The sequence below is a fragment of the Sorex fumeus genome, unplaced genomic scaffold (genome assembly GCF_029834395.1).
Source record: "Sorex fumeus unplaced genomic scaffold, SorFum_2.1 ptg000037l, whole genome shotgun sequence".
Lineage (NCBI taxonomy): Eukaryota > Metazoa > Chordata > Mammalia > Eulipotyphla > Soricidae > Sorex > Sorex fumeus.
Window position 1 is genome coordinate 38,540,218 of NW_026606094.1, and position 23,034 is coordinate 38,563,251.

The 23,034-nt window shown below is 41.8% G+C and overlaps 2 protein-coding genes across 3 annotated transcripts in view; one reads left to right on the top strand and one right to left on the bottom strand.

The window, feature by feature from the left end:
• The window catches only part of DMTF1 (cyclin D binding myb like transcription factor 1), a 45,407-nt gene extending 41,523 nt beyond the window's left edge, over window positions 1-3,884 (top strand). For both annotated transcript variants that reach the window (XM_056118252.1, XM_056118253.1), the window contains 4 exons: window positions 664-819; window positions 1,348-1,722; window positions 2,621-2,765; window positions 2,956-3,884. In XM_056118252.1, the coding sequence (XP_055974227.1) occupies window positions 664-819; window positions 1,348-1,722; window positions 2,621-2,765; window positions 2,956-3,065 (786 nt within the window). In that variant the 3' untranslated portion in view covers window positions 3,066-3,884. The remainder of the gene's footprint in view (window positions 1-663; window positions 820-1,347; window positions 1,723-2,620; window positions 2,766-2,955) is intronic.
• Window positions 3,885-4,313: 429 nt separating this feature from the next.
• TMEM243 (transmembrane protein 243) lies at window positions 4,314-21,049 on the bottom strand. Its single transcript, XM_056118254.1, has 4 exons — window positions 20,877-21,049; window positions 7,643-7,693; window positions 6,293-6,397; window positions 4,314-4,688 (listed from the first exon to the last, which is right to left on the bottom strand). Exons 1-4 carry the CDS (start codon window positions 20,955-20,957, stop codon window positions 4,566-4,568), a joined length of 360 nt encoding a protein of 119 aa, XP_055974229.1. The 5' UTR covers window positions 20,958-21,049; the 3' UTR covers window positions 4,314-4,565.
• Window positions 21,050-23,034: the final 1,985 nt, after the last annotated feature.

Sequence of the window (23,034 nt, forward strand, 5' to 3'; positions counted from 1 at the left end):
AAGTTTTCTATACATTTCCTTTAATAAAAAACTTTGGGGGAGAGGGGATACACACCCAGTGATGCTCAGACTCAGGGCTTACTCCTGGCAGGCTAAGAGGACCATATGTGGTACCGAGGATTGAATCTTTATGAAACTATTAAAATCTGCCCAAACTGCTGCCTTATTAAAAAAATAAAAAATAAAAAAAGGCTTTTTTAACTTAAAAAAGATTATTCTTGAGTTGGTTAACTGCAATGGACACAGTCATTTATGAAATAATCTTGGTCCCCTGAAATTAATAGTTTAGGCTATACCAGTGTTTCTCACTGAGAGTCGTATTGCCCCCACGTGTGCTGCAGGATATTCCAAGAGGGTCACAGGTGAAAAATCTTGTACAGGGACTGAGAATCATTAGTCAAGAAAAAGTTGAGATACATGGATTAGACCATAAACATACAGAAGTATGAAGAAAAGGATAAAATATTTGCCCTTCAGTTTCCAGTCTGAGAATGACAGTCAAGAATATGATGTCCTTCATTTTATAACTTGTTTGCACCTTCACAATAGGAATTTGTGGCTAATTAAATTAGTTCTTATTTTGGATACAAAGACTTAGCAAATAAGTACTACTAACAGGTACACTGACTCATGCCTGTACTGATCTGATTTTTCTTTTTTTAGTCTTTCCATTTACAGCCTACTGGCACTCCCGGTACCTATGTACTTCAAACAAGCTCAAGCCAAGGCCTTCCCCTAACTCTGACTGCTAGTCCTACAGTAACCCTGACCGCTGCTGCTCCTGCATCTCCTGAGCAGATCATCGTTCATGCTTTATCTGTATGTTCCCTGACAACAATTTCTTCACTTTTTTCCCCTCTAGATTGGCTGATAAGTGTCACCAAAGATAACAAGGTTTCCAAAATTTTAACACTATGATAGAACTCATGTGCCTTCCATAGCTATCTCTTGGGGGTGGTAGAAAAATAGATTTTGACTCATTTCAAATATGAGAACCTATTAGGTACTAGGAATAATTGATACCAAATATAGCAGCCAGAATCAATACTAGACAATTCCTAATGCTATTGTTCCAAGATGAATGTTTCACACCATCAGTCTGCTATCACTGGGGAAATAGCCTTTAAGATCTGTGTCTCCTTATATGAGAGAGGCAAAGGAAGGCCACCTTTCTAAGAAAAATGGTAAAAAAAAAAAAAAAAAAAAACCTGCAATTGCAGAGATGAGAAGTATGGGAGGAGAGAAGAATGGAGTACCACCTATAAATGTCATTTGTATTGACTATAATTGCTATCTGGAGGTAATTTATCCTTTTGCCACTGATTTGTTGTTTCTGACATTCTACAGCCTGAACATTTACTGAACACGAGTGAAAATGTCACAGTGCAGTGTCACACACCAAGAGTCATCATTCAGACCGTTGCCACAGAGGACATCACTTCTTCCATATCCCAAGCAGAACTGACAGTAGATAGTGATATTCACTCATCTGATTTCCCTGAGCCTCCAGATGCCCTAGAAGCAGACACTTTCCCAGATGAAATTCATCAGCCTAAGATGACTGTAGAGCCATCATTTAATGATGCTCATATGTCCAAATTCAGTGACCAAAATAGCACAGAACTGATAAATAGAGTAATGGTCAGAACAGAAGAAATCTCTGTTACTGACCTTAAACAAGAAGAATCACCCTCCCATTTAGCCCATGCTTACGTTACTGAGGTAAGTTGCATTTAAGGGAGCAAACAGCCAATGGGTTCTTGCCTTTTACTCTCAAACTTGTAAATAATGGAGGAGAAATATACTCTGCTTTTTTTTAAGGGGGCAGGGAGTTAATCTGAGTTTAGATCTGGTGCTTTAATGATACCCAGCATGTGCTTTATTGCAAGCCAGATTTATAGCCCAACTTGTTTTTGTAAACGCCAAGGGACAAATCCTTACCATTCACAAGAATTGGTCAGTTAGCAGTGTTAATCTGTCTTACTGTGATTCTTCACTAAAGCCTCTTTCACATCTCCAGTAGATTGAAAAGATGCTGTACTTGATGGAGGGTTATTACTGACAGTATCAAGAAATCATGAAATGCTAGTAATAGAGCACTCTGGCTTAGGGACATCACCTTACAATTAACATCTGTCCTCTATACAGGTGACATAACTGAACTTGTTCTTTCAAGTTCTGTCTTATTTTGTAGTGTGGAGGATCTAACCCAGATCTCAAACATGCAAAGCATGCACTTTGCCACAAAGTCATATCCTGGCTTTTCTCAGTTCCTTTTTGTTAACATTTCATTCAGTTGTTTATGAGGCTCTTTCTTTCATTTACAGCTTTTTTTTTTTTTTTTTTTTTTTTTTGCTTTTTGGGTCACACTCCTGGCTCTGCACTCAGGAATTAGTCCTGGCAGTGCTCAGGGGACCATATGGGATGCTGGGAATCGAACCCAGGTTGGCCACGTGCAAGGCAAACGCCCTCCCTGCTGTGCTCCCTGCTCCAGCCCCTCACTTACAGCTTTAACTTTTATTTGTCTATATATGTTTGAATGTTAAGTCCTTTTAAATTAAATGTTATAAGCAACATGAGTCGTGCTCATTTTAAAATTATCATTGCTACTATTATTTAGGACTTAGTATCTCCTACCATACAAGAGCAAGTTGATCAGACAATTGATGATGAAACCATTCTTATTGTTCCTTCACCTCATGGATTTATCCAGGCCTCAGATGTTATAGATGCTGAATCTGTCTTGCCTTTGACAACACTAACAGGTAATGTAATACAACTTAATGTGTCTGAAGGCAGTCATATTAAATTCAGTTTATTTTTATCTTTATTATTACTACAATACAGGTAGATTATTCTTGTTAAATTTTCACTTCTGTAGTTTATTTAAAATCTGTAGACAAATTCGAGGCTATATATACTGTTAAGACTAACTTAAAACTTAACTAATTACAGATCCTATACTCCAGCATCATCGAGAAGAATCAAATATCATGGGATCATCTTTGTGCAGCCCTGTTTCAGAAGACTCAAAGGATGCTGAGGATTTGGTACACTGTCATTAAATTAAGTCTTAGAAACAAACAGTTCAGACAGAGAAAAACTGTTATTTTACATCTCCAAAGAAATAAGAGCAACCTCCAAGAGACTTAATTTACCATTTCCCTGGTTTTTAAATAGCTACACTGCATAAGCCCCCCCCCCCATACATTGTTGCTGCTATGACATAAACCATTTATGTATATCAAGTGAGGTCTAGTCTAATGACAGTGTATAGCTGAGTGAAATATAAGGGTCTTAACTGCATAGATTCCTGTGGTTGGTGTTACTCATCAGCAGGGAATTTCACTCGCTTCAGCAACTGAGGAAAGTTAAAAATCACTAAATCTTGATTAATTTGCTCTAAAAGCAGAAATACTTATCTCTGGAGATCAGACATGCCTCTATCCAGTTCAGAAGTCACATCAACAAGGTCGTGGTCTAGAACTTAACCAGTGACCTGTCCAAAGGATATCATAGTTTGAGAGTTGACCAGTACACAGTACAAAGACAAGAGTGATTGTGTGAGTTACTTTTCATTTACCCATTGCAGGCAGTGGGAGTATATTTAGGCTGCGTAAAAAGGAAAGCATTAAAAGTTAATCACTACAGGTGGTTTTATTTTTTTTAATACTTTTAAAGGGAATATGAATTAGAGTGGTAACAGAACTCACCAGAGTTTTCACCTCCTTAGAATATTGTCACCAGTTTACAAAGTTAGCACTTTGAAGTAAAATAAACTATATGGTAAAGGAGGGTTTGGTGCCTATCGATGCCATTGCCATTTCTTACATGTTTTGCTATCTAAAATACCCAGAAAATAGGTTTAAGAGGGCATCAGAATTTGCTGTTCACGTAGTGCATTAGCAGGTTGGAATTCAATATAACTTCTCTCTCTTGGGCAATTAAAAAGCAAAAAAATTTACTTCTAAAATTGGAAAAGAAAAAAGGAAGAAAGAAAAAAGTCATTCTTATACTAGAAAAGGTTAAGCCAAAACCAGCCTATAGGGCTTTAATGATTATGACCCCTATAGAAAACTCACAAAGAAAAAAAAAACCTTGTATAAATTATTTTATTTATTATTGTAATTAGATTTCACAATCAAAGTTGTCTTTTCACCGTCTGTGTTTTGTTAATGTGAAATTAAATTGTAGTTATAAACAAAAGTTGGTTGCCTAGGGAACAATAATTGTATATTCAGTTTAACAGAAATAAAAGATTATTTGTCTTAAAATACAAGATTGTTACATAGCCTTTCGCCATGCAATTACATTATAAAAAGTTTTCATTTCAAAAGTGGAAAGTACTTGTGCTTTTGGGATGTTTATAAATGCAACATCGGCTCCTTAACGAAAAAGCAAAGTTATTTATGAAGTTTCTCCCCTGAAAGACGGAATTAGATTTACAATAAACAAGAGGATCATGGATCAGACTCCTACAGGAGAGTTCAGCATACCTCATCAAGCTCTTAAGTCTTTAAAACACAACTTTGAAGAGACATGGTCAGTATTTCTCCTTGGTAGCTTCACTTTCCCACATCATGGAAATACAGGTTCGCACATATACATAACATGATGATAGAAAATAAGATATAGTAAATTAGATTTCTAAATTTCGGTTCTAAGTCTCCTTGTCGATACCAGTAGATCTACAAGAAAAATTAAATAGAAGTTTAAGTAACCACTAGGCTACGTATTAAAAACCTCATTCTTTTTCTGCAATGACTAATTCATCAACATAATTATCCCCACAAATAAGAAATAGTTAATCATTAAGCTTTAGGTTAATATAGCCAGAATTCAAGCTTTATTCTTTATTCTTTGAAATCCAAGCAGTACCAAATTTCCACGAGATTATATTTATTCCTACTTTCTCAGAACTCACTTTTTTTTTTATCTATTTGAATAAAAGTTACTTCCTCAGGTACGAGAAGGGAGGACGACATTTAAATTCATATATACTGATTGAGCAGTCCTTGCGTAAGTCCTGGGTTTATTTCTGGCCATCACACATGAAAAAAATCATGTAATGACTCAAAGTCATTACCAATGCAAACTAGGGTTTGTAAGACATATATACTTCATTATGTGTAGACTTCACTATTAAGTCATTTCTGGTTTTAGGCAGAGGGCACTGAAGAAGGTGTGGACCATGGAGAACATTTCCAGTAGCTTTGTTTCAAAGCCTCCCAAAATGGTGGGGCTGAGAGATAATATAGTAGGGGAATAATATAGCTTGCCTTGCATGGGGCTGACCCAGGTACGATCCCTGATATTTATCCTCTGAGCACCTCCAGTACTGATTCCTCATTGTAGAGCTAGGATTAAGGCCAGAGCATTATCAGGTGTGGTTCAAAAAACTACCTGCCAAAGCCTCCCAAAATGGGAAGAGCTAATTTTTCAGGTCAGTGTCCAGAACCACCTGTAGGAATTAGGTGCCATTTTAATTGTAATTCAGAAAAGCTGTAAAGGTTTACTGTTTTGATTCTGCCTTTCCTAAAAAGAAATGAAAAAACTCATCTAATGAAATAAATACTTGGCAGAAATCCACTGAAGAGCCATCATCAGCATGGAACCAGCTACAATGACCCAACTTCAAAATGTGCTTATTAAGGAGGTGAGATGGACAGGGAAAGGGAGCAGGGTGTTTAGTGACATCAGCAGAGGGAAGCTGACACTGGTGGTGGTACTGGTGTTGGAACATTGTTTGCCCAACTCTCATAAACAACTTTGCAAATCAGGGTGCTTTTAAAAACTACAACAGCCAGGTGGAGGGCATGTTTTGCATGCTGAGGCCTGGACTATGGTCACTGCCCTCCACCCCCCCCCCCCCCCAACTCCAAGCAGCCCCTGAGCACTGCTAGGTAGGTAGGTATTGGCCCAGAAGCAAAACAAAAATAACAACTAAAGTCTTAGGAGATTTAAGTAAAGAGCTTTAAATAGATGAATTTCATTATAAATCCAAAGTCCTAAGGACTTCGCAGGCAAAACATCTAAATTCTTGCTTGTGAGTCCCTTGGAAGAAAGAAGACTAAGTAATGTATATCAAACCTTTAGGATTAAATTTAGAATTTTGGAGAGATTGAAAAAAAGACCAGTAAAATAAAGGCCTACAGTTCAAAATCTGACAATCTTGGGGGAAGTAGTTGGTGCAATTATACCCTATGTATAAACCCAGGGTTAAGACTATGCCTTAAAGAGTATGAGCCTCAGCCCTCAAAAATAAAACATTTAAATTCTAAATAGTACTCACAAGTATGCAGGCAGTAATACTGCTCAAAGAGATGCAGACAGCAAAAAATATATTCAATGGTTTTGGAGGTAGTTGAGGGAAAACAAAAGCACTGATCAGCGTTACCTGTATGAAGAGAAATCATGTAATTCCAAGACCTGATTAGTCTGGAATCTAGGCGAGTAATGCTATAAAAATGTTTCACATTATCAAATATTTCTACCATGAAGTTATTAGCCTTTTGGAATGTTTCATCCAATTTAAAGAGACAAAACACTAAAACATAAAAAAATAAAATTCCAAAATTTAAGAGGCAAAATATTGAGCAGTGAAACCTCAAAATTACCTGTTAGCAGGTTAAAAAGCAATGGAGGGGCTAGAGAGATAGTATAGGGGTTAAGGCTCTTGCCTTGCATACAGCCAACCCCACCAGGCTCCATCCTTTCACCACATGTAGTCGCCAAGAAGCACCACCAGATGTGACCCCATAATACTGAGCCAGGATTAAGCCCTGAGCATCACCAGGTATAGCCCACCCATCCACTACCCATCCCTGCACCAAAAAACAAACAAAAAATGTGACTATACTGGTAAAAGATTTAGGCTCTATGAGGAAGTCATAGACTCAAACTTTACTAAAATTATCTTAAGTATAATGAAAATGTGCCACAGAAGTATCATTCTCAGACACCACTGTCTATTGTGAAATAGCAAGCTTTATTATACAGGATGAAAATTTACTCTGTTGATCACATAACCTCTTAATCAAATAATCTGCAACTGAAACAAAATTACAGTATTAACAGAAATAGTTACAGTAGGTTATGACAAGGGAGTTGCTAGCAGTCACTGATGGTTTAGAAATTTAGAAAACAAACATGGCAAACTAAAATCCGAGTTACATGATTTATAGAGCTGGAGCGATAGCACAGCGGGTAGGGCGTTCGCCTTACAAGCAGCCAACATGGCCGACCCGAGTTCGATTCCTCCGCCCCTCTCAGAGAGCCCGGCAAGCTACCGAGAGTATTCAATATGCCAGACACAGTAACAACAAAGTCTCCAATGGAGACGTTACTGGGCCCGCTCGAGCAAATCGACGATCAACGGGAGGGCCTTTACCTTTACCTTTACCTTACATGATTTATGTTCTTCATATATTTAATTTGGGTTGAAGTGTAAGGGTAGAAATCAATGTAGCTTACTCCAGTTACCAATTGGTTTTATGTGAAAGTTGAAAAATATTTAAGACTAGAATACTTCATATATACTGGCCTTTGTAAGTTGTGTTTTTTTTTTTAAATATACCACAGTACTAGAGTCTGAAAAACTTTGGCTATCCGCATAGATGAGACACATAATAAAGATACTTACAAGAATCAATAAGGATGTGAAGCCGCCAACAACTAAATTGATGATTCGATCCTGAAAGAAAAGAGAGTTTCTGAGCCATATGGCACTTTCAGAAAAGTACAGGGCTCTAAGCAACGGCTTGACTTAGAATGAAGAAATGAAGATTCTACCCCGTTTGAGCTTTATACATAAATAAAACCAACAGACAAAGCAAAATATACGGAACTGTCAGAGTGGAAGGTACTTTTGGGAAGACAGAGACAACTATCTGGAGGTTTCTTGAAGGGAGAGGGCATTGATTTTAACTACAGTTTATGATTAGGGAGCCCCTAAAAAGAGGGTCTCACATGTACTCCTAAGAACAGTGTGAGCAAAAGTGAAGGGACAAAGGCACCGTGAAAAGCAACCCAAAGTTTTGGGAAGAATCGGGAACTAGATAGTAGATGATGTCAGTACTATCTTGAGTTTGAAACTACTGTGACAGAGTTTAGGTAATCTTGTCTACTGTAATCTAAATGTAGACAGGAATCTCAGTCCAATGATTATCCATCTTAAAAGTAGAATCATATAAGGAACCTAGAATCCTACCCATTAAACTATCTTGTCATTTCCATCCCCTCCATCTCAACTAACTTGGAGAATGATTTGAAATGATATGTGTGTGAATAAAACATACAGATTGAGAGCATTTACAAAATAACTAAACAATGTTTTTAAAATCTATTTTGGAAGCATTAGGGTAATAAGAGTATGTGCTGCTGCGAAGTAAAAGATGAGTCTTCAAATAGTTTAACTTTAAAGATTGTTCTGGTTATGGCTGAATAGAGAATAGCAGAATATTCGTCAAGAAACAAGCTCAAAGATGTTTGACATGAATATGGACAAGTACAGAACAACTGAACATTATTTTCAAATTGTAAGCTTTCAAATCTAAAGGCGTGCATTGATTAAATTAATAAACTAAAATACATCAAACCTAAGGGGTTAACTCCAAAGAGTTAAATAGGCAAAGGTAGTAGGATGAAAAGTGAAGGAGAGCCAAGTATTATGTCCTATGTGCCTTATCAAATTAAGAACAAACCCTAAAACTGTCCAGATCTAGGCCACTGCAATTTAAAGCCACACTAGACAAAGTAACTCCAGTCACACTGGTACTGAACTAGGAGTACCCGAAACACTTAGATAGGAGAAAGCCTACAAAGGAGTCTGAAATTAAGACAGTTTGTTATGGGCAAATCACTGATCAGCTTAACTTGTTCCCAGTCAAAACAAAATGTGTTTAAAAGTGGCTATTAACTGTAACAGGTTTCTATGGGAACCCCCTTCTTTCTGGTTGTGGAAAAGATTCAACCAAACTCCTCTAAAGTGTATTCTGCTCTCATCTTTGCAGTCCAGGAATTTGTAAGAGTGTATGCATGTCATGCCAGTTGTCAACCAATAGGAAAGAGTTTCAGATGAGAGGCAGTGATAAAGAACCACTACCTTCCAAACAATACACAAAATTGCCATATGGGATGGAAACAGAGAAAAAGAATAGTTAAGTGACCAATGATGCAGTTTTCTTCTAAAATTCCCTGGCTGAAGAGGAATTAAGATTATTTTACAGAAGGCAAAACAGACTCCGGGAAATTGAAACACTGACCCAACTTACCAATACGAAAAACTAATGATAAAGACAGGGTTCAATGACAACAGTACAGATTCCATTTATACTCAGTAAAAAAACAACTTACAGTACCAATCCAATCTAGACAAAATCATCAAGTGGCAGATAACTCAAACAAACAAAAAGTACTAAAATACATCTTTCAAGAATAAAGATTTCCTCAAATAGTTTTTCCAAATTCTTAAATTTATCCATATAAGCAGTTTTTATCAGGCTAATGAAAATCTAAACTTTAACTTATTTCCCTGCCTGCCCTCTAGATTGAACAGAATTCTACATCATTGTCATGTTTATCAGTTTCTGTTATTAAAGAGTTTAGAATATGGCAGACTATTTCTTACAGAGTTCTCCCTACAAGTCAAGACAAGGCCTTGGCTTCAAGCCTCTATCAAAGTACCATATATCCAGGCCAAATAAAGAGCTAAGTAGCCTTGGAAGACCCACTTACATTCTGTTTTTAAAACTATTTCTGCAATCTGTTGCCCGAGCAGACATGAAATGTAAGAAACACCAATCTAAAGGCTTTGCAAAGACCTACTACTGAACTAGGATATATAATGTCCACAGACGTGAACATACTTAAATCTGAAAAGCAAGCAATGCGCAAATGTTTAGACTCAACTATTCCATTTTGAACATTGATTCCAATCATACAGTGTAGATCCTTCCCAGAACTCAAAGACTGTTTTTAAGGACCTTAGCAACTACCTGAGTTTCTAGTCTCCAAAGAGAAAAGGAAAATAAAAAGTAATAGCTGTTTAGTATTTCAAAACCCTTTGAAATCCTTGAACATGCTCTAAATCAGAACCAGCGGGAAAGAGAAAATAAAAAGGATGCTGCATTTAAGGTAATTTCCACATGTACAGCTAATCCAGTAACTCAGTAATTAATTTCTCATAGAAATTAGCAGTCACTTCCCTAGATTTATTTCCCTATTTATAGCTACTGAAATTGTTTTTCTCTCTTAGAGCTTTAAACCTGTACCGTTACTTATTTTTACTCCCCTAGGAAGCAGAACAGGATCAGAATCAGCCTTGATCCTTACCTGCAGAGAAGATAGGACAGGAAATTAGGCTATGCTTCCCCAAAACATATATCAGCAACAAGAGAACAGTCTTAACCCATTAATAAAGGGCATGTGTGTATGTGTGTGCACACGCGCATGTGTACAAAAACACAAAAATATACACATAATACAAGATACTGTTTAGAGAAGGAATCTGCATGAATTATCTTGTAAATCATTTACTCATTTTAGCATTATCTCAGACTTACATCTCAAGAATCTGTTTGTCCTTTTCCTCTACTCCAGCAGGTTTTGAACTTTAACCCACAGACCAACTGAAAACCACTCCTTTAATAACAGACTATGGGACCTGTCTTCTTTGCTTCTATCAGATTTCAGGCCTCACTGTTTAGCTGAAAGCTAGCCTGACACTGCATTCACAAGTTGTGCAACCCTAGTACAGATCTACATCCTCCAATGATAAGAAGCAGAAACAAACTTTTCTAATTCAGACAAAGCAAAGTCATGTGTCTGTGGAGAGAACCTTTTGGCTATACAAGGATGACACCATAGAAGTGGATGATGGCACTGGTCATATCCCTTTGCAGCCACAATGCAGACACGTATTAGATGTGAGCAACTAATCTCAATTAACAAAATTCAGTGTTCCTAGTGAGCTTCCTTAATAAAAGGCCTGTATTTTCATGGCCTTTTCAGGTTGATTATCTCATTCTCCAGAAAGTGATCTGAAGCCTGACCTCAAAGCGGTTCCTAGACTCTAATCTTAAAGCCCATTATATATCGCTACACATCCTTACAAAAATAAAACTATGCAGAGAAACAACTCCCCCTAGTTCATTTAACAACTCCCCCTAGTTCATTCCTTTTGGTATAAAAAAATCTGGAGCGTAACCTGCTTCTCCCTACCAACTCTGAACCCATTCCCTGAATTAGTGATTAAATCAACCTGTATTCAATCTGTATATTCTCTCTCCCTCATATAGTCCATCTCTAGCCCCCAAATCCCAACTTTCAACAGTACAAGAATAGCCTTTATCCATCCTGCTATCCAGATGACATTAAACATTCATTTCCCCCTCTTTTTTACACTAATTGTCAGAGGATAAAATGAGGCAGACGAAGAGAATGATCTGGGGGAGAATAAGAGAGGGCAGTTTAAGAAATCCTCTTTGAAGATGTGACCCCCAAAGCAGGAACCTTTATAAGAAAAAGGAACAAAGCATCCAAGGATATGTAAGGTTAGTGCAAACAAGTGCAATATTTTTGGTGCAGAAGTGACTGATCTTAGAAAAAAAAGAAAATAAAATGAAATTTGAGCAGAAAAAAAAATAAATAAATAAACAGAACAAGGAGAATAAGGCCGGAGCAACAGTACGATGGGTAAGGCACTTACTTGGCATGCAGCATACCTGTGTTCTATTCAAACTCTGGCACTCCACACAGTGCCCCAAACCTACCAAGACCTATCCCTAAATATAGCCAGGAGTAGGCCCTGAGCAACACCAGGTGTAGCAAAAAAAAGGAGGGGGGGGGGGCAGAAATGAAGTGAAGGCTAGGACAAATGAAGCTTGAAAGGGAAGGAAGAGAAATGAACAAGGACTTAAGATCTCTCCATCTTTCCTGTGATGATATATACTCCCTGAAAAATGAAAAACTATCCAGCACTTAGCATTTTTTCTGAATTATAGAATGGACTAACAAAGATGACATACATACACATTCAATCATCTAATCTCCTGAGGAAAATATCTCCTTAGAGCAAGTATCTTCAGATCCAACCCGTCCATTCCTCCATCATTCCAAGTTTTAGAGTTCAGGCACAATGAAACACTCAAATACCCTCGTCACTAAACTTTCTTTCCCCACCCCTCTTATACAAAATAGATCGCCCTTTGCTTGTGATTCCTGGTTCCCACCCCTATCCCCATCACATGGTCCCAAGTGATCCCCACACACCAAGCAAGGTGAAGCCATGTGTAGTACAAAATAAAATCTTACCCTTGTTTTTAGGCCTAAGACTCAACAGTCTTCTAATTCCCAGGGACTATAAAGGTCCTTGGCACGTTGCTAACCTTTGAAAGGGTTTGATCCTCTTTTATATTGAATACTGACCCTCTACACAACCAAGTATTCAGGTCAGTGCGGACAGTGTAAGGGAACATGAAGAAAGGCAATCTGCTCAGACAGATGAAATGTCCAAAGACACCACCACTCCTACCATTGTTAACTTGTATAGAGTGATTCAGAACTTCGAGCTACATCCTCTAATTCTGGATCCAAAGTTGTGTTTCTCAAACACAAAGGTTCTGATACCATAAATAAAAGGCCGGTTCTTTCCTTTTTTCTTTTTCTTCTTCTTCTTTTAAATAAATCACCATGAGATACACAGTTAAAAACTTATAGCAAAGCTCTAGAAGTGGCCTGGTCCAAAGCCCATGGGGTAGTGCTCAACAAATAAACTACTAAGAGGACACAACACTAAGAGGGCTGTGCTTTGTGAAGCAAGAAGCCTCTGATCATGCCAGTAGGGTTTCCCTAGTTCCTCCAAAACTGCAAGCCCCCTTTGAGGCACATCCCCTCATGCTCTTGACAGAAGGAACCCAAGACAACTTCCATGAAGGGAAGGCAAGGGGTACCTTGCTGACTCTACAGAAAACACTGAACTCTGACACAGTTACTGTCTTATAGAAGTTCCATAGAAACACTGGACTCTGACCAGGACAGTAACAGGATCTCATGTGCAGCAACCCCACGAGAACGGGTTGCAGAACACAGACACACTCATGTTTCTTTACAACTCACACTGCGCTCTATCAAGAAAGCACCATGACCTCCACTGCTCTGTGCAGATCCCAAGAAAGAAAAGGTTATACAGATGTTTTATAAATGCTCCCCTTATTTTGCACATTCATATTTTCAGGGTGGGGGCTGGGTCACAGGGCTCTTGGGAACCATAAAGTGCCAGTGATTGAACTAGGGTTGAACATCATGAAAGGAAAGCACCTTAACACAAGTATTCTGTTTCCAGCCCCCAAATTAACACTGGAGTACATTCTGTTGCAAATATTTTTTGTTAACTATACTACCAGATTTTTCTGATGAACACATGCACATGATTTTCCAACGAAAACCAGCACTTATGGAAATCAGATCACAGGAAAAAGTCAGAAAATGGGACCTAGAAGGTACTTGTTTTGGGGGTGAGGTGCTGAGGTCAATCAAAATTTACTGGACCCGAAATAAGAATTCTTTATTTTTCTTTTAATTTTTTAATGAAACACCGTGAGATATAATTATAGACTTACATACTTTCATGATTACATTTCAGTCATACAATGGTCAAGTACCCATCCCGAAGTAAGAATTCTTAACAGACTTAACTCAGATCTATTTTACCATATGCCTATTGCCTTGGGAAAGTTATTTAACTTATACATTTATACTTGCACAATGTTTGAACATGTGGGACCTATGGTAAAGAACTGTAAGGCCCCTAGAGAACAGTGACATCCAGTGGAGAGAGTCACATTAATGAATGCTTCCTAATAACGGCACTGATATGATTTCTACCATGTCAAATGATGTAGCTGACCAATACCATTGTAATTATTCCTGGCCTATGAACTTCCCTAAAAAAACCCAAGCCTTAACTAGCAACATGCAAAAACCTCTTATACAGAGAAGTAAACACAGCAGACTATTAGCTTCTGGGAGCCAGGCCTGAACCAAAGCTTAAAAATAATTAATTAATTAATTAATAAAACAATACTTTATTACCCATTTCCACAGCCTCCTTGTTGTGGTCACCAGCAATAAGAGAAGGAAAAGGGGTAACTTTTAACTGTCCAGAAACTCCAGTACTCCTTTCTAACCAAATCTGAGGTGTCCAGCCTTCCACTGGAAGGATGTTCAGGATGTCCCACAAATGCAGGTTACTTTTTGGTGAGATGAAATTCTCACTGCACTTAAAACTACAACACATAAAAATCAAGCACTATGCAGAAATTATGCTTAATGCCTGAAAGACTAGAAAAATGAGGTCGCTGCGTTTTTTTTTAATGTGATTTTTTTTCACTTTTTTTTTTTAATTTTTATTAGTGAGACACCATGAGGTACAGTTGCATACTACAAATTTTTGTTCTTGGGTTTCAATTATACAATGATCAAATACCCATCCCTCCACCGGTGCCCATTTCCCACCACCACGGATCCCAGTATCCCTCCCACCCCCATCCCCCCCATCCCATAAGTGCACTCAAAACTTATACTCCAAGGAGTCTAGATCTGCACAATTCCCACACAGAAACTGGCCTCAAAGAAACTGACATCTCCTACTGCCAGGGAAGGAAGCATGGATACAGGCTTAGTTATAAGGAAAGTTCTGAGCAGGAATCAGCATAGCAGTGTTCAGGTATTTGGAGACAAGAGGGTGCTACAGAAAGGAACAACCTTGCCAAAAGCAGCAGAGAGATAGCTAAATGAAAGGTGTCTGAAGAAATGAGAGCCTGGCCCAAACTTTACCAGAGTATGGGTGAGATGACAGGATCCCATCCTTTCCTTTGCACTGGAGACTTCAAAAATGTAATGGCTTTAGCCCAGCCCACAGATAGCTCCTATTTAGAATGGTGAAGAGAAAACGTTATATAGTAGGGAAGAAAAAAACTCATGGCGTCTATCATCTAGCACAAGAAATGGCAACTCGGGGGGCTGCAACAATAGCACAGTGGATAGGGCGTTTGCCTTGCACGCAGCCGACCCGGGTTCGACTCCCAGCAACCCATATGGTTCCCTGAGCACCGCCAGGGGTGATTCCTGAGTGCAGAACCAGGAGTAATCCCTGGGAATCGCCAGGTGTGACCCAAAAAGCAAAATAAAATAAAATAAAATAAAAAATGGCAACTTGAAAATGGCTTGGCAGGCTGGAGGAGGGACTGGGGCAAAAGTGACCCATACCCATGGACCACCAGCTGTCCTCTAAGAGAGACAGGTGATGTGCTCAGAGGTTCACCCAGAAACTATCCAAAGGAAAGAAACCTGCACCATGCCCAGGAGAATCTATAGCATTGTGGCAGTAGAAGGGTAGCAGGCTTGGACACACCAATCTCAGCCACAGCTTTGCATTCCAAAAAGCAGCAAAACTTCCATGCCACCAACCCCTCATAAAAAGAAGCATGAAGTAGCACTCTAGTCTACCCCTGCTATTTGTATAAGCCATAAAAGCTCTAAGGTAGATATGCTTGTATTGAACTACATGCCATTAAAAAAAAATTGTTTTTCACCAGTCTTCTTGATTATTTGCTTCTACTTTTCTTTTGGGGTGAGGAAGGGGGGGGGAGGTGGTGAGGGAAAATAGAAGAGGAGAATGTAGGAAAGTGCTTTTCATACTTTATTTGGTTTTGGGTGTGGTTTTTGTTTTGTTTATGCAGTGGTGCCAGAGGACAAAACCTAAGGACTTACACTGGACTGTTGAGCTCAATCTCAGACCTACATATAGATTTTTTTTTGCCTTTGGAGCCAAAAAATCCAAAAGCAAAAACTCAGGATCCACTAACTCACCTCCTACAGCGATATCCCTGTACTATCTGCTGCGCCCAGTATGTACACCTGTACTCCAAAGCTACTCATTTTTCTCATCTCACATCCAAAAAGGAAAAAAAAGGATAAGAATAACTATAATCTTGCTTGTAATATGAAACAGCATGTGTGTGTCATTAAAAACTGAAAGAACAGAATGATTTACAAACCAACTAACATCACATGCCACCAAATACCACATTTCTCCTTGTCCACTTTCTCCCACAGAGAACCATCTTTTCCCTCCCAGATTCACCAAAACACACTGGTTAAGCTCACCTCAGATGATTCCACAGCTAGCAAACTTATCAGATAATTCAGACTGACTCTCAAGCCCCAAGGATAATCACTGCCCTTCCATTACCTAACAGTAAGATGGCCTCAACTGTATGCTGTCCTGAAGCAGCTTTCAGCAACTATAGTAGGCACATAAGTTTATAAAAGAGAGGAGGGGGAAAGCAGGGATGTTGATTCCTAAATATTTCTCAAAGTATGTTTTGTAGAATCCTGGCTCATGAATGCTCCTGTTCTGAGAGCTTCGACACTATACCTAGGATAAAAAGGCTAGCCACTAAGCAATTCAGAAAGTACTATTTACCCACTCTCTCCAAACTAGCATCTTGGAGGAAAGTACCATATTAAAAGTTCTGACAAGATGGTTCCACAGGAAAGAAACATATTTGCCAAACAGCAATATGAAACCACTGGAACTAATAATTCACTTTCCTTAGACAAAGCAGTTCAGTAAGGTGATACTAGCTAAATGTGATCTTGAGCTGTGAATGGTCCAAACTGAGACATGCTGTTGTACTGTAGCACTGTCCTCCCATTGTTCATCCTTTTGCTCAAGCGGTCACCAGTAATGTCTCCATTGTGAGACTTGTTACTGTTTTTGGCATATTTAATTTGCCATGGGGAGCTTGCCAGGCTCCGCCGTGCAGGCGGGATACTCTTGGTAGCTTGCCGGGCTCTCCAAGAGGGGTGGAGGAATCGAACCAAGGTGGGCCACATGCAAGGCAAATGCACTACCCACTGTACTATCGCTCCAGCCCTGAGACATGCTGTAAGTGAAAAAATACACCAAAGTTGAGTACAGAAAAAAATAATATAAAAATATCACTACTTTTTCTGTTTATCACATGCTAAATGACCACATTATGGCTACTGAGTAAACTAATTGTATTTTGGATATATGTACTTAAATTACTTAAATGAAATAGATAAAAACTAATTTCATGTACTATACTTGAATTATGCTAAAAACTATAAATGTTGCTCATATATTTCTGTGTTTTTTTTTAAATGTTTCTAAAGGACAACATTCCTTTAGAAAATGCTAAAATGCAACACAGACTTAGAAAACTAACTTATTGAGCTGGAGAGATGGTACAGCATGTAAGGTACTTGCCTTGCAAGCAGTCGACCTAAGTTTGATTGCCAGCATCATATATTATCCCCAGAACCCTACCAGGAGTAATCTCTTAGCACAGAGCCAAGAGTAAATTCTGGGTACCATGAGGTATGGCTAAAAAAAAAAAAAAAAAAGAAGAAACTGACTTCATCATTTTATCATGGCATCTATTTAGCACCTGAAAGAGATGCACTACATCAGAAAACTTGAAAACTTTTTTTTAATTTCTTTTTGAGTCATACCCAACAGTGCACAGGGGTTACTCCTGGCTTTGCACTCAGGAATTACTCCTGGCGGTGCTCAGGGGACCATATGGGTTGCTGGGAATCGAACCCCGGTTGGCCGCGTGTAAGGCAAAAGCCCTCCCCACTGTACTATCGCTCCAGACCCAGGTGTTTAATTTTTCAAAAAGCATAGCAACATTGTTAGGGATGCCTAAGGCAGCCCATTCCAATCTAGCAATCCATAATTTCAAAAGTATCAAGGAAAGAAAAGCTAGTTTCTTACAAAATATTAACATCTTTCCATTTATTTTTTATTTTATTTTCCTTTTTGGGGTCATACTTAGCAATGCTCAAGGGTTACTCCTGACTCTGCACTCAGGAATTACTCCTGGCGGTGCTTGGGGGGACCATATGGGATGCCGGGGATTGAACCCAGGTTGGCCGTGTGCAAGGCAAACACCCTATCTGCCGAAAGTACTATCACTCCAGCCCCAAACATTTTCCATCTATTATCCCTTAGATATTCATGTAACCTTCACTTGGTGTGTTGCTTCATAGCTCTATCTGTGAAACTAAAAATCAAGAAACACCTAGGGTTCAGGAACTGAAATCACTACGTTGCACTAAGTACAGGTGAAGACAGAATTCCTTTAGAAATTGCTCCCTGAGGGTGCTGCCCACTGCACCCTGGCTTATACCTGTATGATTTGAGAATGCATATTAGGTATCCTTCCTTATTCCTTTACATTGGACAAACCACTCCACCCAAACCCTGTGAAAGGGCCCTAGATATGTGAAGGTATGTCTATGGGGTTTTTAGTGCCGAACTCTTCAATGACAATCAGCTCATAAAACATTGCACTGTTGTAATATGCACTGTCCTCCCATTGTTCATCAATTTGCTCGAGCGGGCCCAGTAACGTCTCCATTGAGACTTGCTGTTACTGTGTTTGGCATATCGAGTATGTCACGGGTCACTTGCCAGGCTTTGCCGTGCAGGCGAGATACTCTCAGTAGTTTGCCAGGCTCTCGGAGAGGGGCAGAGGAATCAAACTCGGGTCAGCCGCGTGCAAGGCAAACACCCTACCTGCTGTGCTATTGCTCCAGCCCCATAAAACATTACTAAAGGAAAACTGTTGTGACTCAACAAATTTTAAGGTTCAGATTGTCTCACTGTGAAAACAGAAACAAGGCCCATCATACACAGGAAAAATAATCAAATGGGGGGAGAGGGGAGCCCATGAGATGCCTGGCCTAAAGAACACAAACTCTACTCCAGACTTCCATTCAGTGGGCCCCAGACACTTCTGCTTTACAGTTAGGGACAACAAAGCTCTTGGCCTTCCAGATTACAAACTGAGTGGCTATCTACAAATGGTTGTTATAAGGCAAGTAATTAATAAAAGCTGAGAAAACCCATCAGAACATGACAGGAGGTGGGTTTTACTCTTTATTAGTGGCAGTTTCATTTGCTATCAATAAAGATGAACAATGAACAATCTTCCTTCAGGTCTTGGGGATTTTTCCTTCTCTCTCTCTCTCTCTCTCTCTCTCTCTCTCTCTCTCTCTCTCTCTCTCTCTCTCTCTCTCTCTCCTCCCCTCGTGTAAAACAAACATTCTACTCCTTTGAGCTATCTCCCTGGCTCCACGTCTCACTGCTAATCATCCTGTTAACCCATAAGAAAGGACTTTAAAAGGAGGGCAATTTTGAAAGATTTGGAATTATTCTTAACTTTTACCTGAGAAGCTGGATCTACAGTTGAAATGACTAGTGATATTAGGACTATGTGAAGGAATTCATCAGTATGCAGTTAAAAAGTTTCCTTTGAAATAGTAGAGTTCTGGGGGCAGAGAGATAGTACAGTGAATAGGGCACTTGCCTTGCACATGGCCAACCAGGGTTTGATCCCCACACCCCACTGGGTAATGAGCTCAAAAAGAGTGATCCCGGAGTGCAGAGCCAGGAGTAAGCCCTGAGCACCACTGGATGTGGCACAAAAAAAAAAAAAAAAAACCCGAAAAAATTAATTAAAAATAAAAGAGTTCTTAGGTTTCCAATAGGTAACAATAGACAATAGAAAATTTACATAGACAAGCTCATTCTAGATAAAGATATAAATCAAGTTCAACCAAATCATCTACCTGTTTTCAGGAGCTTTAGGACTAAAGGAGATTACAAGTCTGAATCACCCCAATCTGTTGATCGAAGCACCTAGGAGAGATATACTGAACCTCTTAGCTGTGGTGGCAGCTGGGAAGCCAGATGCCCCAGGTCTAATCCCAGCAGGCAGCAAGCTGCCTCCACTCTCTAGGTTCCCAGGAGACCTCCCTGCCTTCCTTGCACCCCTGGGGCCTGGGACATAATGCTCAATCATGTCTACATTAATCAAGAACATCTACTGGATTAGCGTTCCTTTCTCAAACCAAGTGCACTGCGGGCTGAAAACAAACAAACAAACAAACAAAAGCTGCATCTTTGTAGAGAGCCAGTTCAAAACATTTTTGACACAAAGAAAAACAATCCGAATGGAGTTTAAAATGTAAAGCCGCAGGCCGGCTGCCAGGATTTAGGGCTATGCTCCAGGTGTAACAGATGCTTCCTGTATGAGGGGCCCCTACCCAAGCTGAGCAAGCCCAGGAAGCAGAAGGCTCTCTTGAGTGTCCTACTTCTTTCCAGGCTGAAAGCACTCTATCAGGAGTCAAAGATCACCAATGCCACTTTCGGGGAAAGGAGGGTGGGGGAAGGGAGAACTTGGCTAATGATCCTGCCCAAACTACTCATAAAGTTTACACTGAGGACAGGCAAAGAGCTCTCTTCAACTGCTGGCCCTGCACATCACATGACAGAGCTCAAAGACACTGTACTTTTTTTTAATAGCCTTTTAAAAATATGTATTATGACTCGTGCAGGTCCAATATCCCTTTGATCACTTCCTGGCATGGAAAGCCATCAAAGCACCCCGCGCATTCCACGCTCTTCTTCATGGCCCCACAGAAACAGACCCGCACCTCAGCTCTCCCGCTCCTGGGGGGACACCAGCCTGCAGCCTCTGCTGAGGGCCGGGCTCCACGCCCCCCTGCCCTCCTCAGAGGGCCTTCCCATCCCCCTTTCCAGGCCCCCCAACAGCCTGGAAATCGCTGCTTTTCTCCAGCCCACCCACCCTCCTCCACCCCTGAAGGCTCTTGGCCAATCCTGCCCCACAGAGGGAGGCAAGTGGTTGGGCAAACACTTCAGAGCCGAGCTGGGGGGGAAGAGGCAGGGACGGGCCTCCGGGGAGCCCCCACCCAACCGGCAGGCGGGAAGCCACACACCGGCACCCCCACCCCGGCCGGGCACCCAGTTCCACACTCACCTTGGCCGACGTCTCTCCGAAGAGAGGTCTGTTGTCCAGGCCACTACTGGTGCCATAGGTCCGGGGAGCGAAGTCCTCCATTTTGGGGTTTTCCTCACTTTCCCCAAGTCACTCAGAAGCCCGCCGGCATCGCCTCCCGCAGTCTCGCTCCGAGGCTCTCCACCCTGCCAACTACTTCACCGCTCACTCATGGCCGGAAACCCCGGGCTGGGGGTGCGGGCGGGGGGGGGGGGTGCGAGGAGAGGAGAGGGGGGGACGCTCCCCGAAGTCCAGGCGGAGGAAGGGGGGGTAGGGAGGTGCTCGACCCGGGGCACCAGGCCTATGGGTCGAACTCCAGTCTCCTCATCTCCGGCAGCTGCCGCGGGAAGTGAAAGGAAACACACCCCGCGTGGCCGCCTCACTCGGGGCGCCCCCGGCTGGCGCAGCACCCACTTCCCCAAACCTCGGCGCTCAGCTCTTCCTCTCAGCCAGCGCCGCGGCCACCGCTCGCCGGGCAAAATCGGCTCCCGCCGGGCGACGGGGCTGCACGTGATTGGGCCCAGCAGTCCAGCCTCCGCACACGCTCACCCTCGTCTCTTCAAACGCTCACTGCCCCACACGCTCAGTTTTCCACAGGGAGGGCAGCGGGTAAAAGTTTGCCTGGAGGAAGTCATTCCCCGCCCCCTCCCCCATCACCACCACCAAGTCCTCCAGCACTTGCCCGCCCCACACCCCCTAAGACCCCGAGCGGCGGCAAAAGTAAAGTTGCCGAGTTCGGCGCGCGACAACCCCCTCCTCTTCAGCGGCCCGGATTCGCCGGCCGGCCGCCAAGCACCCGCAGGGCTCCCCGCGCGCTCTCCAGCTCCAGCCGCAGCCGCGAGCGAATCAGCGGCCGGGGCGCAGCGAGCGGAAACGACGATCCCGCCTCGGCCCGGCACGGATTGGCCCGCGCTCCCGGGGAACCGCCCCGCGCCCGCCCCCTGCGCCTGCCAGTCAAACCTCGGTGTCCGTCTGGCCGCCGGCTAGCCGTAGAGTAGTCGCGGTCCTGCTCGCCGACTCCAGGGACACGCCCCCACGCCCACACGCGGCGCCCACGCTAGGACGAGACGCGTGGGGAAGGGCAAAGAGACTCTCAGAACTGGTGGAAAGACGGCGCGCGGGCTGCGCACTACGCGGCGGGGACCCTCTTCAGTGCCACCGGCTACGACCCGCGGCCTCCATCGCAAACCGCCCGGACCCACCCGGCTGCGTAACGTCCGAGGCCGCCAACCCCAGACAGAACTGAGGCGCCGCATGGGCTGCAGAGCTTTATTTCTAGAGATGTCGGTTTCTTCGGCTCAGGCACCGGGCTGCCGCTTCCTAGCCTCCCAGCAGTTAGTTGGCTTCTGCGCGATCCCCAGAGGCAAAGGATCTTTCTGGAGATGGCGCTGCATTATGCTGGAACCTTCTTAGAAGGCAGCTGACCTGCTTTAACCACCTCGGTCTGCACAACTAAGCCAGACCCGGGGTCACTTGGTAATTACGGCTCTATGTTTTGCCCTGTTTTGTTCTGTTACGGAACTCAACGTTTGCCCCCCAAAAAACGGTCGCGAGATGATGTGTACTAGGTAGCGCTTTGTCTTGACCACACTCATCCTGCTAGACACGTTCCTTGCATGTTTGCAGTCCTTGAGACCTCTGTTGGGACAACTTCTCCGGGTCTAGAGAACTGGAGATGGCCGTTCTGGCCTTGTACCCTCTGCACGTGGGGTCTTTTTACAAATTTTAGGACGTAAAGACAAGCATTCTGGATTCCCTGGACAGTGAAGGGAGAGCCTGAAGAATCCCAGCAATGACTCCAGGTGGTCCTTCAACAGTTTGGGATAAGGAAATAGGACAAAGGGTGGACTAAGAGCCAAATGGCTCTACATTTGCAATCTGCAAGCCTGAGTAGAATTGGGTTTGGTGTATATCTGGTCAACCGTTATATCTTTTATAGAGAATTTTTGGATGTATTCGCCCCTTTCTGTTTTATCTGGAGTGCTACACAGTCGCGCACCCAGTTCTATTGGAAGTTTTATTGGTTCCACAAAGTAAGTCACTAACATGATTCAGTGGAGACTTTTGAGAACTGGTTCTGTTGCCAGATAGGGTGATAGTAATCAAGAGTCAGGCAAGATCATAGGGATGAGTTTGAAGT

What these genes read in the sequence shown, in the direction of transcription:
- TMEM243 (XM_056118254.1), bottom strand. Translation starts at nt 20,957, where the DNA reads ATGGAGGACTTCGCTCCCCGGACCTATGGCACCAGTAGTGGCCTGGAC. An exon ending in TCGGAGAGACGTCGGCCAAG is followed by an intron (nt 7,694 to 20,876) that starts GTGAGTGTGGAA and finishes CTTTTCTTTCAG; the next exon opens with GATCGAATCATCAATTTAGT. An exon ending in TCACATCCTTATTGATTCTT is followed by an intron (nt 6,398 to 7,642) that starts GTAAGTATCTTT and finishes CTCTTCATACAG; the next exon opens with GTAACGCTGATCAGTGCTTT.